The sequence below is a fragment of the Engystomops pustulosus genome, chromosome 4 (assembly GCF_040894005.1).
Source record: "Engystomops pustulosus chromosome 4, aEngPut4.maternal, whole genome shotgun sequence".
Lineage (NCBI taxonomy): Eukaryota > Metazoa > Chordata > Amphibia > Anura > Leptodactylidae > Engystomops > Engystomops pustulosus.
Genome location: NC_092414.1, coordinates 51,959,153 through 51,977,302, shown reverse-complemented (window position 1 = coordinate 51,977,302; position 18,150 = coordinate 51,959,153). Strand labels below are relative to the sequence as shown.

Below are 18,150 nucleotides of genomic sequence, written 5' to 3'. Positions count from 1 at the left end.
TCTGTTTACATTCCCCTCACCCGGCATATCCTAAACTTATAAGAACGCTACTACACTTGATCTTATACAAAAGGTTCTTAGAAGTGCTGTTTGGGGAGTAGCCTAGAGACAGGGGCTTGGATTGGCGAAAGCTCGCCTGGCAGCGGAACGCCAGCTCCATGCGCATCATGCGCTTCTTGCGCATCTGTTTACATTCCCCTCACCCGCCATATCCCAAACTTATAAGAACGCTACTACACTTAACTTGGTGCAGGCTGGGACCGAGTCTGACCCTGGGGCTGGTCATATACTGCCGACGCAGAGAATTGCGGGGCCTACCTCGGTCCAGGTCTCAAAGGCCTACTATACCTCCTCCCACCCCTCCTCCACCTCCTCCTCCTCCGAATTACCATCCGTGGGCATGGCGCCATCAGTCGGTAGCTCTAGGCACAGCAGCAGTGCCGTCGCTAAGCGACAGCAGGCGGTGCTGAAACTGCTGAGCCTAGGCGATAAAAGGCACACCGCCCAAGAGCTATTACAGGGCATTCCACATCAAAGTTGTTAACTTTGTCGCCACCCTGCTGTGTAATCCACAAAATATACTTGCAAACTTTTACCATTTAGGGATATTATTTCAGCGCTTCTTGCGCATCTGTTTACATTCCCCTCACCCGCCATATCCTAAACTTATAAGAACGCTACTACACTTGATCTTATACAAAAGGTTCTTAGAAGTGCTGTTTGGGGAGTAGCCTATAGACAGGGGCTTGGATTGGCGAAAGCTCGCCTGGCAGCGGAGCGCCAGCTCCATGCCAAGATCCAACTAACATAGTTTTAACTGCAGCACCTTTAATCTACTACTAGTTCACTGCCTCCATACATGGTCCCCTTATCAAACGAGCTGTGTCAGGCAGAATTTTGGGTTGTTTTCATGGCTTCCATGTTAACTTTGTCGCCACCCTGCTGTGTAATCCACAAAATATACTGGCAAACTTTTATCATGTACCGATATTATTTGAGCGCTTCTTGCTCACCTCCTTTGGTTCCTCTCTGCCACCCATTGGTTTGAAGCCTGAGTCCATTTAGGGTATGTCGCCATGACACTCTCTAGCCTGCTGCCGCTGCCTCTGCATGCCGTCCCCTATAGTGTCAGGGTCAATTATTGGATGTTTTAGATGCTATCTAGCTTCATTCTGTCACTCTGTCATGGCCATGCTGTTGCCCATAATTTTGGCATAATGGTGCGATTAGGCAGCCTCAGAGGCATCCATGCATGCTGCCCCTGCTGTTTCCTGTCCATTTCCGTGGTGTTTCCATCCTTTTCTGAGGTTCCCAGGTGTTTGGCCAAGCTTCCCTGTGCAGAGCCTTGGTCCCCTTGAAAAATGCTCGAGTCTCCCATTGACTTCAATGGGGTTCGTTATTCGAGACGAGCACTCGAGCATCGGGAAAAGTTCGTCTCGAATAACGAGTACCCGAGCATTTTAGTGTTCGCTCATCTCTAGTTACAACCTTTGTACTAGAATAAAAAATGTAATGAAGTTATTGGGAACAGGGTCTGAAAGATAATGAACTTTGGCTTAGTTTATGTGTTCCCATTATTATTATTAAAATCTTGAGCATACTTACTGGGTTTGTGAAACCTTTAACTACTCGTCTTTGCTTTAAATTTGTCTCTCCATCTAAATTAGCAGTCTCTATATGACAAATTCCATTTTGGTCAGATGAGTAGAGAAGTAATATGTCTGCTGGAATTATTTCATTACTGAACAGCTTCACAAAGTCTCCAACACGGACGTCTTTCCAGCACTTGTCCACGTAGGTCTTCTCTTTTCTGCAACAGAACACAAATAATGGAAATTATTTCTTTATTATAGTACCTTATTTACATATTAAGTAGTCATGCAATTATCTGGAGTACCATACCATACCAAAACATATTGGTTTGGCTGCATGAAAAGAATATTTCCCTCTTGTAAAATTTGAGATAGCAATGGCTCAGTTATTTCAAGGGCGTGTCCTGCTATTCCATTTCAGTGTTTATAGGGGCTGATAATCCTTTCCTTGGCTGTCTAATGGATGTTGAATGGAGCAGAAGTGCACGTGCTTGACGGTTGCTCAATTCAAATGCAACCACAGCAAGAAGAAATTGGTGACCCCCATTAACCAGACCCGTTTCATCTTTTTTTATATACAGGAAAATGTTCAGTTGTGTAAACCCCCTTTCAAAGATCAAGGTTTACTGTACACAATTGTATAGCCTATTTGTAGATGGGGGGCAGTATGCATTTGAAGCCACTAAACAGCCACCTGATATGTCAACTCAGAAGCAGTGTGAGGACTACAATATATTCCCTTACACAAAGGTTATTTGCAAATAAAATGTACCCGTGAAGAACTTTCCTTCCATTTTTCAAAGCCAGTTTGTCAGCTATTTTTCATGTTTCTTCATAAACTACAGTCTATGATATTGCTTCATGAAAAACAGTTCTGACTAGAACATGCTGTACTTTTCTTTATATAAATGTTTTATTGAGTTTTTTTTTTAATAAAAAAGGTAAAAAGGCATTTCAAATGACAGACGAATTACATAGGTACATCAAATGCAGTGATAAACATATACAACACACATGTCTATCTACATATAGTATGTCTACAGATGGGAAGGTATGCAGGAACAGTCTCTGCTTTTTAACCTCCAGAGTCAGTTAAAACAATGTCTGTAGCCATAGATAAAAAACCAGATGGCACATGGTCGATTATCACTGTTGTGCGAATTTGCCCTAACAGCAGTAGGAAAATCCACCTAACAAAAGATAGATGGAGATTGTATCCATCTACAGTATTGTTCTTTACTCATTAAACAGTGCATTCCCGTCACTTTACAAGCTCAGTGCACATACTACAACCAGTTAAACTGATATTTCAAGATTTCTGTCTCCATTTCTGCATCCCCTTTAACCTCACTAAAGCTATAATGAGACCTGTTCAGAGCTCTAACATTGACAGTAACCTTATACACATAGTAAATGAAGAAATAAAGTACTGACAGTCCCCAGGTTATGAACAAAATAGGTTCTGTAGGTTTGTTCTCAAGATCATGCACGGTGCCTGGCCGTACGTGCAGGGAAAGATAGAACATTTTCTATCTTTTCCTCATGCACGATACAGTGCATGTGAGTGGAACCGTACTGCCGCCTGGGCACCATAGCATGGGGGGCATTTATACAACCAGATACAGCCATTGTAAAAGGGGCCTAATTCATAACAAGGTGCACCTAAAATTAGTAGTGATAAGCAAGCCGTTAAAATTCAGACCAGTAATGGTAAATTGTTGGTGCTCTGAGCCGGAGAGCACATGACAACAAGAGGCAACAAGATCTTAACGCCCAAGATCGGTGCCATCGCTTTGCAGAGAGAGTCATAGCCTGACCCCACCCAATTTCTTCTCTCTGAAAATGTCAAAGTTTGCAACTTTATTTGAGCCAGTACAAACCAGTGAAAGGGAATTATTAACCCTTTGAGTGTTTTTAATAAAAACAGTGTTCTTTCCGCAGCAAGGGCAGTACACAGTTAAACATCAGTTACTGATGGGATTTGACACAATTTACAGATGTTCATTTACATTTTATATTGTCACCCTCCGTCAATACAGAAAGATCCAGTATGTCTTTAAGTAAACATACATAAGTGAGACATGATATGAAATGATAATATTGCAAGTTTTGATTATTTTATCATGGGTTTAATAAGGTTAAATTGGAACTTGTGGTCTAATAAAAGAATAAATCAGAACAATAGAAGAAAATAACCTCAGGCAAGGAGAACCAGAGCATAGAATTGGCTTATAATTTGCCCTTTTTTCTGCATTGTTTCCTGGGTCAGGACAACTTAACCATCTTCTAGTAGAAGAAAAGAACAATGAGAAACAAGATTCTGAGAAATTCAAGTGTCTGCTCCATGCTATGTGCTCCATGCAATGTGCTACACACGGTAAGAGTGTAGTGTCTACAGCCATGAATATTATACATTGCTCACAGCGTAGAACTTTGATAAATCTACAGAATAGAGTGGTGGTGTTTTTCAGTTTGCAATATTTCATGCATAGCAGACTATATTGCTGTTTAGGGGTAAAAAATTTAAATTTTAATCTTATACGAAATAATTTTTTGGTAAATATAAAGCATTAGAGTTGTCCCCCCCCCCCCCCCCCCAACAAAAGTTATCACTGTATCTACATGGTAAGCCTTTATTGTCTGCAAATGGGTGTCTTGATTCCCCCCATCACTAGATGAGGGGCTCAGAATCTGCTGCGAGAATAATATGCTTTGGGACTGCCAGATATGACTGAAAACATACTCAACCCGTCCTATGAAATTAATAGAGTATTTAATTTTATTTGCTTTATTGATCATTCACCAATCCTGAGAAAAGACCACAACACTGAATGTTATGGATATGCGGCCATGGTTGTTAGTTAAACGGACCGTGCAACAGATCTTTTTAGTAGAACACGTCCTAGTTAGAACGGTCTTTCACCGGCCCCACATAGACAACAGTTTATGAGGATCCATGAAAAACCGATGCCAGTCTACTGCATATGAGGCTGGTTCACATCATGTTTTCTGTATACACTCAGTGCATACGTCGGGAGTGCTCCTGGTGTATACACTCAGTGTATACATTGACATATAGGGGCAGACAGAGGCATAGCTGTTGACCAATATATGTCATATACATCAAAAAAGACAGGGTGGAAAGACTATGGGGGAGATTTATCAACCAATTGCAGCTCCCCTTTAAAATATTAATTAGAATCCCCCAGACGTGTCCTTACAATGTATGGCACAAAACAATGTGAACCGAGTCTCAGACGATTTTTGCCTTGTTAATATGCAGGTTAACAGATATTTGGTATCCCTACCAAACAGCAGTAGGTAGAGATGGCAGCATTTGGATGAGAGTTGTGGCTTTTACACATTCTACCACGCAGAGCGCCCTATATTTAAATGTAGCTTTCCTTAGTTTAGGAAATCAAAATAATGTAGTGGACTACCCCTTTAAAGGGATATTCCCAGTTTTAGAAATTGATTTCCAACTACTAATTCTGGTGGTGATCTGGAATCCAGCATCCTGCAATCTGGCAAGAGCAAAGCGAATGAATGAGGTCAACATGTTGCTGCATTAAACTAGGGGAACAGGCCCATCATTCTCACTAGTTTGACTCCCATGATCAGAATGAAAGATCAAAAATGGCACATCCCATCTAAGTAAAGATAGAAATGCTTTCCAAAATTTTAAATTAACCTAAACACAACATATCATACTTGTCAATAATTACTTTATCACAGAATATAAAAAATATTTAATGGCAGTATATGTCTAGATTTTATATATAAAATGGTCAAATAGTTACTTTAAAAGTTGTAGAGGTAATAAAAAGTGGCTGACAACTGATTTTTCTTCTATATCTGCACTGACATCAACGTGACATGATAAAACACATCCTTTATATATTCCTTTCTTATTTTTTGCACTTATCAAGATGACATTCTGCAGCGTGTCAGAAATAAATAAGACACAATATAGCCATTATCCTGCAGTAATATATGACACAAAGGAGAAGAGACAGCCTTGCCCGGATGCTTGTGCCCAGTAGCCAAAGCTGACGTGCCTCTAATGTTTCCATTTTAGAGTAAAGTGTACGGAAAGGCAAAGCAGTGATAGCAGCTCCATTGTGAGCCACTGGAAAAAGACAGTAGGCAAAGTACATACTGTTTCTTAGGGAGGAGATAAGACAAAGAACAGAAAGGGAACTCTCACTTTAATTACTTTGCTTGACTATAAGGAAGTATAACAGCCCTACATTGTGGAACTGCTGCACTGCTATAATAAAGCTCAATTATCTGACTACGGAGAAGGAGGATTAGAATAGATTGATTGTGCTTTCTGTGTCTTCATCTCTAAATGCAAAAAAATATTAAGTTTAAAATACAGTGATATAAGTATATTATTAGTATAAAAAAATAGGTAGTATAAGATGAAAGGAAAAAGTTGTAAAAACAACTTATTTTGACAGTAATTAAGGAGAATAATGGGGATGTTTAGGATTAAGAAACATTTCACATTCCAATTTAAAACATGGCCACACCTGTCCGTGCTTTGTGTCTGGTATTGTAGCTCAGATTTTTCACAGAAGCTGCAATAATCTTAATACTGAATAATAATCTGTATGGAGAGTGGGTATTTATTCTTACATCATCAGCTTTACAACAGAAATTAGTCTGTCATTGTAATAAGCTCAGATATTTGCAAGCAAACATACTTTGTACTCTGCATATGAAAGACTTTGACTCCTTATAGCTAACAGTATACATTACTGAAAACTCCTTTTTTCCTGAATTTTCCAGAATACAGTACATCAGTTTCCCATTATATCCAGGATAAGGGGTTGGTAGAGGTTGGGTTTGAATCTTTAATGAATTTGAAATAAATACTTAAGCATCCTCACCTTCCCATTGAAAGCTCAGCGGCTACCTTTTAAAATGGCCAATTTTAGGACGTCTCAGATTGTGTATGGTGGCCAGGTCACGGTGCAGTGAGACACACCACACCATCACTGGGTGCCATAGACCTCTATTAGGGTTGTGATTTTGCAGCCTGATCACAAACCCCATTACAGTTATTGTGCATGAGGCCTAAAGGATATTGGTTTATTATTGTAAGCACAGAAACTGTAGAAGTTATAGCAGGCATGTAAAAGACAAGAGATTGTTATTTTGCCCATAATATGAAATGTGACATTCGATGTATGACATTATCATTGAAACATTCTCATTACAAGAGCGCTCACGTGAACTGCATGAGGAATATTGCCGTAATACAAGAGCTGTCAAGAATCCCAATCTTACACATTACAGACTACACCCAAGAAGTAAGCTCTAATTTAAGTTCATTATCCTGTATGACAAGAAAGCAGGCACATGGCTCACAATGAGAAATAACTCCTTGAAGGAAGCATTCCTGTTCACATACTTGAGCAGACACTCATGGCAATGTATGAAGTTTACCTGCACTCTAATCTTTCTTGAGGAGTCAGTGGTGTGAAAAGTAAAAAATTATAACTTTGGGTATAACTTTACAATAAAAACAGTAATTTATGCAATATTTTCATAAATTCGGGTTCGGCCGAAAATGTAAAAACTAGTTCAAGTCCGGGAACCCCCTGACTCCAACCATTTGTTACTGCTGAAAAGTCACCAATGGCACTTAAATTACTATGGTCATGAGCGCCGACACTAATACATGAGAGCGGATACTCTGCCAGTGGAACTTAAAGTTAAAGACTTAAAGACTCTGTCAGTGATGGTGAATACAAACTTTGTGATTCAAATTAGCTCAACACTATTAAGGACCAAAATGCTGAATGAACCTAATAAACCTAAAAACGGCAGTATGATTATGTCTACCATCGAGGTGTATTGTCAACACTGTGGTTGATCACTGACTGAAATAATCCTTCTGTTAGGAGATCACTAATGGTCAAAAAGTGCACAGAGGTGTAATAAGACAGCACTGTGGAAATCACAAGGAGGTGGGAATCAATGAAGGTAAAATTACCTACATATTCTGGGCCATTTGGTCTTATGGGGCAACAATTTAAACCAGTCAACAAAAGGTTTTTTCTTTTGTACCACACTTTAAGGGAACATGATACCTCTGAAAACACTACCTTATTCTTTACTGAACATGTGTCCAATTGCGTTCTACTATTTTTGTTAAATCAAGTTTTATTGATATAAAAGCAAGGAGGCGAGGGAGCATATGCTTGCAGTCAAGCTCCCTCCACCCTTCACGGCTACTTTGCCTCATACCTTCACCCTACAGCTCCAACACAGTTTCTCCTATGCAAGTTCCCATGATGCACCGAAGCTGTTCGGTGCTGAACTGAAATGTGCACTGTACATAGAGGGAAATTAACAGGGCAGAAAGGGGTGTTGCAGCAGAGAATAGTTGGCATAAGGCATGGCAACTCTGAGGAGTCGGAGGGAGCTTGACTGCATCCATCAGCTCCCTCGCCTTTTTGACCTTATGCCTCCTAGATAAAAGAAGGAATAACAATTGATTTTACAGCAACGGTGGAATGCAGAGGCCTCTTACAAGCAGCAATTGGACATATGTTCAGCAAAGAATGAGGTAATGTTTGCAGCTTATGGAGCATGTCAGAGGTGACAGGTTCCCTTAACTCCCTAATATAACCTTTGCAATATAGCAGGGCCTGTAAGGATAGTTGGAGCGAACAGAAAAAAATATTAACTGATGATAAAAAAAATATATTATTCAAAGGAATCTTACTGCCTCCGGGATGTCACAGTAATAAAATCAGATAAGACTTTTTATTGTAAAAATAAAACCGAACAGTTTTTGCCTTTGCCGATATAAAACTTTTTAAATGATTTATCTTTGCAGCTGAAATTCTGCACAAAGAAGGGTAATATATGTAGATTTTAGTTATTTGACACATGTCACAGCAATTAGTTCTGAAAAGGTCAAACCATTTCTCTATTACTCTAATAAGAGACACTAATTGCTGAGGTTTGTAAGAACCAGTCATGTACTAATATTCCACTAATATGAGATAATGATCACAGATGTTACCAAGCTAAGATTATAGATCAGTATGATTTATCTTTCAATACTAAAATTATGTTATCTGCTGGGTTAGTGTTAGGTTTATTGAAATTTAAGGGCAACCAAATGGATCTTAAGAATTCAAGGAAAAAGTGTAAATAGTTGGTACAAACACAGTTAATGAGACCTATAGTTGGCAGCTGCCCAGGCGTGAGCTGTATCTGTGACCGGGTGCCGAGAACCAGATAATAGGGCACATTTGTTATAAATGGCACATGGTAGGGATCTGATCTACAGACTTTGCATTGGGTCAAGTTTTTTTGCACATCATTCTTTAGACAAGTCTCACTGGGAAAACCCTTCAGGACAGTTTTCCAGTCAGCTGTATTGGTGGATCACATTGGAAACATTTTTAAGATCATCAAGAAAATGAAACAAATAGTAAAATAATGCATAAAAGCTATTGATCCATTATTTCCTCCCAAAAATTTTGTTCTCAGGGAATGATTGCTCAGTATTCAGTCATCAAGGTTAATGAACAATAACAATATAAATGGTTTAATCCCATTTGCCTACAGTTTAGTGAATTTAAATACAAAAATTGTCTAATACATGACAATGATGAGCACATTCAAAATATTTTTACACTTGACTATTACATTTTGCAAAAAGTTTACAATATTAACAGCTCTTGCCTGTAAAGCAAGATCTTCCTTAGGTGATCAGAGGAACCTCTGATATTAGCAGTGTAACTCTTTAATAGTCCCAATTAATTAATAAAGGACATCCCCTTTAATGCAGTTAAATGAGTTTCCAGGTGGCTGGAGAATAATGACATCATCCCTGGGACCCCTACAATGTGAAGGGTTTGTTTTTTTATAGTAGAATTCTTTTGTCATTGATATCTCTGAAGGGAAGTGAATTATCTATCTACATTATTTAGAATTATTATAGTAATACTGATTTAACATTTTATCTCAAAATTTCATGAAAAAAAATGTACCATGGGTACAGCACCTTTTTTCGATGGTAAATATGAATGGCAAATCCACTGTGCATTGTGCATATTTACGATGAACTAACAGGAGCATCAAGCGTTCATCTTTGTACTCCAGCGTTCTCTATTTGATTAAACGTGTTATGTGAACATGAGTAATCTAGTAATCTAATCCCTCAGCATAGAATGTAAATATCACATTAAGTCCTATTACAATACTAAATAAGGGTGCCAGGGGAAGATATAACACAAATGATATGTCATTTAAAGACATCCTCTTAGATTTTACAGCATAACCCATTTTTTGTGTATTAATTAATGAGATGTTAAACCCATGTATTGCTGAAGCAACAAAAGATATTGTCAATTTATGTCACCCGGAAGCCAATTATCCTGTACAATGCTATACTAGATGGTGGGTTTATTAGGAAATTATTGTGGACAAAGATTTTTATGACATTCCCTTATGATTAATTTGCACATGTGGCCACTGTAATATTCCATTAGAAGGAGATTATGAATCTGGCAAAGCAGAGACTAAAATATACCAAAAGGATTTGCCACAATACAAACAAACTTACAGAGCAATCAACATTTTCATACATATGTATATATACATATATAAATAGTAGTAGCCACCAGTCCGGCGGCCTAAAGAATGCTCTACCACCTAAAAAACAACCAGCATTTTAAATGAACCAGGATATTTTAAAGCTGCAGCTGCACCAGATTTTAGAAGGCCCTTGGGCGACAGAACCTCAGTGGGCCCCTTTGCAGTGAGCTCACATGACGGCATAAAAAATTCAGAAACTAAAAAACTGTCTAAAATATTCCCTAGTTTATCATACCAAACAGCCCTCTCATTGTTATTTTATATAAGCCCCCTATCCGCCCATGGATTTGTTACATACGCCTTATGCGGACCCCCCCCCCAGCAGCTCTGAGTCCCGGCATTAGCCCAGGTATGCCCAGTACTAACGCCGGCACTGCCCCATCCCAACCTCACGCTGTAAATATGTTATAAAGGGGCACAGTGATAAGGGTCAAAGAGACGAATGACAAAAATTAATTTAATGAAAAAAATCTATCAATTAACATATGTAACTGTAGAATGTTCTTTTTAAACTTTAATCCCAAAAAACTGATGTAATAAGTTAATTAAATGAGAAGCTAAAATCATTTTCCATTAATATAATTATCTGAAATAATGATCCAGTAAAAGGCACTTATTACCAGAACAATACATTATTGTGCATCAGACTATTTTAGATTAAACTTCCACTGAGATTTCAACATCTGTGGGTTTCCATTTTGTTCTACAGTCCAGATATAGGTAAAAAATTCTGCTGGGACAGTTGTATGCGCCATACACATAAAGCTGCCCAAACAATTGCTTAGGACCTGAAGATCCGGGAGGGCACTCATTGACATCCTCAAGAAGCCAACAATGTTTAAAGCTTGAGATCCCAGAAAGAACAACACCACACCTGGATAAGGGGGACAGCTTTACCCTGGATTAACACCTATAGGTTTTCCATTTGGCGAATCTTCCACTAGATCTGCATCAGTAAAATACTGCCCATCTATCGGACTTTCCTTTGCAATGCATATGCAGAAATCTGACGCTGCTCAATACTAGTATCTTCAAATATCTAGATTTGCCACAGAAAATCAATAAAATCCAATGTTTTTTCTGTCCAATGTGGAGGTACCCTTAAAATTTTAAAGAACCTGCAATAACCCATTAAAATTATTTAGGCTTTATGTATTATTGATGCACTGTTTTTGTATCTGCTATACTTTGCTTTTTGATGTTTTTAATAAATGAATTTAGAGGCAGATATTTTACAATTACAAATGAGTCATATTAATAATTATTATCCCAAAATAATAAGGTCACATGCTCCATTGTATAACTGTACTTACAAGATAAAATAAGTAGAACTGAAAGAGCTGTCTCAAGTCTTTGATTCTGATTTACTTGTGACTCCGATGTGTTATACACTAAGGATTGGCAAACAGAATGTGTAGATCTACAAGGGTTTTCAGTTGTGATTTATATCCTGTGTTTAGCAAAGTGGCCATGATAGTTTTGATGCATTGCAGGGTGTCTGTGAGGAGACAAGTTCTCCCTAGTCAATAGGGTACTCTATTCTTGTAAGATAAGGAATGCAGTGTATTTAGGTCTTCATATTAACCCAATGCTTCCCTTTATACACAGAGAGTGTTGATCTGCATATAAAATATTTACAACAAGTATCGAAACAGATTTCCAAAGAAATTTGGTGCCGCTTTTATCTGTATTGCTCAGAATATTCATCAACTCTTTACAAAGCAGGGACATCCATACTGTCATATTCACAAAACCACAACGAAAGGAAATCAAAAAAACACTTGACGATTTTTGTTTCACCACTTTAGGCCACCAGAAACATTATGATTTATGACTTTACCACCCTAGACTACTATGTGGGTTCATGTCCCCGTACGCGGGGAAGTCTGAGTTCTGTGTTTGGCTCACCACCCCATTTCTACCTAAGGTAACACCCGCGATTGTTGCTGGCAATGATCACAGGTGTTAACTCTTTATGTGCCAGTGGCATTGCATGCTGCCATTTACTCTGGGATCGTCACTCCAAGATGACATCTCAGGGAGTCTCAATCTTTGATCCTTGCTGGTGACGTTTAAAGAGTTACACCCGTGCCAGATCCTATTGTGTTATTAGTGAGGGTGAGTGGACAGGTTCTGGTTCAGTAATAAATCAGAAAATGTACTACTAATAAGAAAATGAATCCGCTGTACACAAGTCATTGCAAATAACTGAAAACACAAGCAAAGTTTTGTTATATATACTGTATACAGTACATGACTCATATGCCTCCTTAAGGAAATTTATGCATAGGTAGGCCACCAGAGCGCCAATGTTTTCCGATGGCGACCTGAGCAAAATAGTTAGCCGGCTTTGGAGACAATAACCGACCATTATGCTCTATTTCTCATTAGCTTTATTGGAGACCCTTGGTAAAATATTTTACAAAAAATTCATTGAATATGTACAAGTATTTGTGGGTTAAATATTTATTTTAGGGCTGATACTACCTTAGAGTACAAAACTATTAGTATAGCTGCTGGGATAAAAAAATGAAAAATACTAAAACATCTTTCAAGCTGCTTGTTGAAGCAGTCATGCTAGACGACGCTGCTGGGTACAAGAAATAAGAATCCCACGGATTGTTTTCTTAAATAGACATTCACTTAGAAACTCCACAACATCTGAATTGCTTTTACTAGTGTAAATCAGCTCACCGAGGGGAACTATTGACATGTAAACATGTATTGATGGGGCACTACAAAACTTGTTTTGTGTTATTTCTAATTTGTTGTGATGTCGGTTTACATTATTGTGGACTGTTTGTCTTTAAGGAAGCCTTTGTAGGCTAATCCGGGCTTTTATTAAGAGTGTTTAGCATGGATATTCATGTCATCATATAGAAGGATTATTGACAGGGATATGACTGAGCAGCACTATCCTACACATGGCATGCACTAGTCTGCATAGATGCATGTATGCAAGTATGAATGTAGATGCATACTACAAACATTGAAAGGAGAGTTTTTTTTAAAACATTGCAATCATTTAGCTTGGAATGCAGGATTTTGTTATAAAGTAATCTTCTAAATCTAATAGAAATGACTGAAATGTTTGTATTTCATTTAAGTAGTAGACATGTTAACAGTTATGATAAAAATACAAGAATTTGCATAGAACACAAACAGCTGACCGGTATGTCAGCAAATTTAATTTAGGGCTTTGAAAAATTTAAGGGTAAGTTAGATATACATATATATATCAGATATATTATTATGTAACCAGTGTTTAGGGATCTTCTGAAAGGCACAGCTGTTATTATACCTACAAAGGATCTATTGTCTTCTCTGGGCAAATCCTGAGCTTTTTAGTCAAGGTTTCAGTGATCTGTAGCCATATGTAATTTTTTTTTTAATCAAACCTGCAATAGGGTATGTTCACCTTTGACCACTCCACGGCTTACATAAAAATGTGATTAAGACGCAGAGTTGAGAAACTTTGTAAAAACAGTTCATTCCTTATCTTGGACTGAGAATTTTTTACAACCTAGCTCACACAAATATAGACATCACAGAGAGGTCCTTCATAAGAGACCCCTCATTTATAGCGCAATTGTTCTGCTAGTAAACAGCGGCATCACACACATACACTGTATAAATCTCACATATACATAAAGTTGCAACATATGTTGGGGGGTTTGCAAATTTTTGCTGCTAAATAGTCTTATTGGCCTATTCGGAAATGCCATACAGAAACAAATTTATGACTTGCTAGTACTTAGTCATGCCACTCCCTGTTGGCGTATATGCTGTGCTTTGTATGCAACTTTTAAAGCTGAGCATACAAACACTATAGACACAGATTTATTAAAGGGCCAAAGCCACTTCAATTAATCTTGGCAGCGGAGCTCCAAAGACAAGCATAGAACTGTCCCAAGGAGGTGCCGAATGTCCCCTATGTATGTAATACAACATAATCTAAATACATAACTTGTTCCCATATACTACAGTTAAAATCTTATCATCTCGAAACATACACATATGAAAAATACAAATACATACAAAACTATTTCATTCTTAAGTATAGCATTAGTAGTTATTCCCACTTGTCTGGTTGTACAGTATAGTAAATGCAATGCTGAGAGAATCATGAGAAATGGTATGTTCTCTATGGATAATAATACCTAATCTGCTCAAAGTAACACAAATAGCTTGCAACGTGGGAAAACTGAAATGTTACTTGCAGGTTCTTATCAAATTTCCTATTTATTTTTCCGGAGCATTTTCTTAGTAAACAGTCTTTTTTAAGGTATTTATCAGCTATATATATTTAAGTGCAGCTGGTGAAAAGTACAGATTTTAATTTCGAATTCCGTACATATGCCTTGGGGGCTTATATCTATAATTATGTATTAATGAAGCTGTAAATCAACCCTTCTAAACATTGCTGAACAACATTTCATTGATTTATGTGCAGTCATGTTTTTCATTATGATTAAAGGGGTTGCCAGGGTTAATAAATATAGCTCTTTCATTTTAGAAGGGGGACTGCAGAAACTTCCAATGTGTCCTCCATGACAAGGAAGTCCTTGAGATCTTGAGGACCACACAGCAGTATGACAGACTTATATCCAAATTTGAATAAAAAAATTAACCTCTACAGAGGAGATTTTCTGAAAGATATCAGCCAGTATATGGTGAACTGAAAATGTATCCCGTGTGAAATGTGTGGATAAGTATGGTCTCAAACAGGTGGTCATTTGGAGACGTTTCACTGCATACAGATTATTTTACCCATTGATTCCTTGTAATGGTTTCATTGATCCTGTATACACATTAGAATCTAATGTGTACATAGCATCAATGATTAGATCATTAAAAAGTTTGTTCAAGTATTTTGATCAATGGTAGATTCTGAGGATACAACTCTGCAGTTACAACAACTAGCCACTACACAGACCTAGGAGCCAACTGCTTCTTGCTCCATACACTGAATTTTGCCAGGCCAAAAATTCAGCACACCGTAGGGATTCTTATCTTGAGATTTACTGTCTAACATTCACACGACCGTATGATTTCTCCAGTCCTGTATTTACGGGCCGTATGAGCCCGTATATACGTGACGTTTTTCATCCGTATGCAGCACGTATTTAACCCGTATTTTATACATGCCCATAGACTTTTAGGGCATACAGAACTGAAATACGGGAGAAAATAGGACATGCTCTATATTTTTATACGGCCAGTATACGGTGCGTACACTCCAGTGTCAAAAACGGCAATATAAATGGTTGGACGTATTGTCCATTGAAATGAATGTGGCCGTATGTAACCCGTAAAAAAACGGTACGTATACGGCCGTTTTCATACGTCCGTGTGAATGTAGCCTTAGACAATAAAAGGTTGCGTTCCCCTGACCAACCAACTATACCTTTGATGCATCATATTTTTCTTAACATTTTTGTATCACTACTTATTATTTTTATAAAAACTCAGCTATTTTTCCTGTAACCAACTTTTGAACCCTCGGGCATCCCATTAATGGGCAGTTCACTTCTCCGTAGAATCATTGCCAATATGGTATTGTCAACAAATCTGAGCTTTATGAACCATTATGAAGGAGACACAGTTATAAATACCATCACAAAAAAAAGCACAGCCATAAGTACTTCCCCCTAAAACCACCATCCATTCTAAATTCTAAAGTAATATCGACAAATTGAGCAGAAAACTGAAGATATAGCTAAATTACAGTGAAATCAAGTGGGTAATGTGTCTATCCCTAAGTGCCACTGCAGTAATTCATACATTCATTTCCATGACATGTTCACCCAACAATGAAGCAACCAGGATGACAATACTCCAGATCTACAGGGAAGCAGCAAATGAATGAGCAATTATAACCTATTAAAACTGATGATGATTTGCCTGGGTCATTTCCTATACCACTTACTAAACATATATTAATAGCACACTCACAAAGTAATTGCAGAGTGTCTGTAAGGATAATATTTCTCAAGAAGATTGTTACGTTTGTGCATACTTCCTTCCATATTATCACATAGATATGAATCTCAGGAGGCTCTGCCACTCTTATGATCTGTACACTCCTTGCACAATTATTTGATATAGTCAGTAGAGTATATACTTACAAGGGGAATACATGACCACATAGTGTCTTAAGCAAACCAAACCATAATGTCTTAAGCATAACCACACAGAAAGCAAGTGATCACTAAAGCACCCATAATCCTTTGCAAAACAACGGCCATTGATTGAATACTAATCGGTGACTGGATCAGCCGTATTTATATAAACAAATATTGTAGTCTCATTTCAGATCTCTCACAATTCTCCAGTTATATACCGGGAAATACCTTTTAGAACTGTGTTTTGAATTGTATGATTATTTTTGCTTAGATTAAAAGCCTTTTGAAAATTAGAAGACCTTTCATAAAAATGTAGATCTTTTTTCCAATGCCCATAAAAATGAAAGGGTTTTCAAAATTTTCCCAACAGCTAGGTAATTCTAATTGTAGTTACTATTTTACAGTTCATTATTAGTTTTTGAGATTTAAAAATATCAAGTATCTGTAAGATTATTTAAGTAGTTTCTGAAGAGGTGGCTTGGTACATTTTTTTGATAAGTTATGAGAATAGAAAAAGAATAGAAATAAGGTTGGGAACCTAGTCCTACCTTATTATAGATGCAATGAAAGAATATTGATGGAGGTTTGGGGAGGGGAATAACTAGATTAAGTGTGTCATAGGCCCTTGGCTGTTCATAGAGATGGAATCTACATACAGTACTATAAGATGTAAAGGTACTAAGCAGAATAATACCAGAGTCTACCAAAAGTGTGTCCCAGTGTAAATTTGTGTATATGTTTCTGTGTCTATTGAGGAGTGATGGCCACTATATAAACTATGGGGTTCTACATTATTTAATAATGATTTAAAATGATGAAAACAAAAGTTTCAAATACCTTATATACTCGAGTTTAAGCCTAGTTTTTCAGCACAAAAAAATGTGCTGAAAACCCAAACTCGGCTTATACTCGAGTAAAAAATATATAGGTTTTACCAGGTTTTTGTGGTAAAATTAGGGGCCTCGGCTTATACTTGGGTCGGCTTATACTCGAGTATATACGGTAGATCAAATATAAAAACAAAAAAATTAAATTTTCCAAAATCAATTGTTCTCAAGTTGAATTTGTATGTAAGGCGGAACTGTATATTTTATAATTGTAATCCCAGACAACATTTTTTTGGTCTCTGTGACAATTGGATTTTAAAAATGCTGGATTGTCATAAGAATCAGGATTAATAATAAAGCTTCATTACAGACACCTTTGATAACTGTCACAGCTGGTCATTGTAGCCTGAGGCTAAAGTACAATAAAATACCAATATCCAGGGGTCCGTTTGTAACTAGGGGTCGTATGTAAGTCGGGTGTTCTTAAGTAGGGGACTGCCTGTATATATATATATATATATATATATATATATATATATATATATATATATATATTTCAGGAACAAGGCAGCAACATTCAAGTGAAAAAGCAGGGTGTCTTTTTACCATGTTGTGGTTTTGGTCGGCACAACACATTGCTGCCTTGCTCCTGAAGTATGTATTGTGGACTACATTGCCAATAGTCTTACGGATTTGCACCCACACTTTTGTGCTTCTATGGAATTTCCATATGTATGTGTATATATATGTGTATATATATATATATATATATATATATATATATATATATATATATATCACACACACATACATAAAGACGGTCCCCTACTTAAGAACACCATACTTACAGACGACCCCTATTGTCACTGGGGCGAAAGAAAAATTGTCTGGATCTACAATTATAAAATTTACAGTTTCGACTTACATGCAAATTCAACTTAAGAACAAACCTATGGAACCTATCTTGTACGTAATCCGGAG

The 18,150-nt window shown here is 37.5% G+C and overlaps 1 protein-coding gene across 5 annotated transcripts in view; it reads right to left on the bottom strand.

The window, feature by feature from the left end:
* Window positions 1-18,150, bottom strand: part of ATP10B (ATPase phospholipid transporting 10B (putative)) — a 326,471-nt gene that overhangs the window by 58,910 nt on the left and 249,411 nt on the right. For all 5 annotated transcript variants that reach the window (XM_072145901.1, XM_072145903.1, XM_072145902.1 and 2 more), the window contains one exon: window positions 1,606-1,810. In XM_072145901.1, the coding sequence (XP_072002002.1) occupies window positions 1,606-1,810 (205 nt within the window). The remainder of the gene's footprint in view (window positions 1-1,605; window positions 1,811-18,150) is intronic.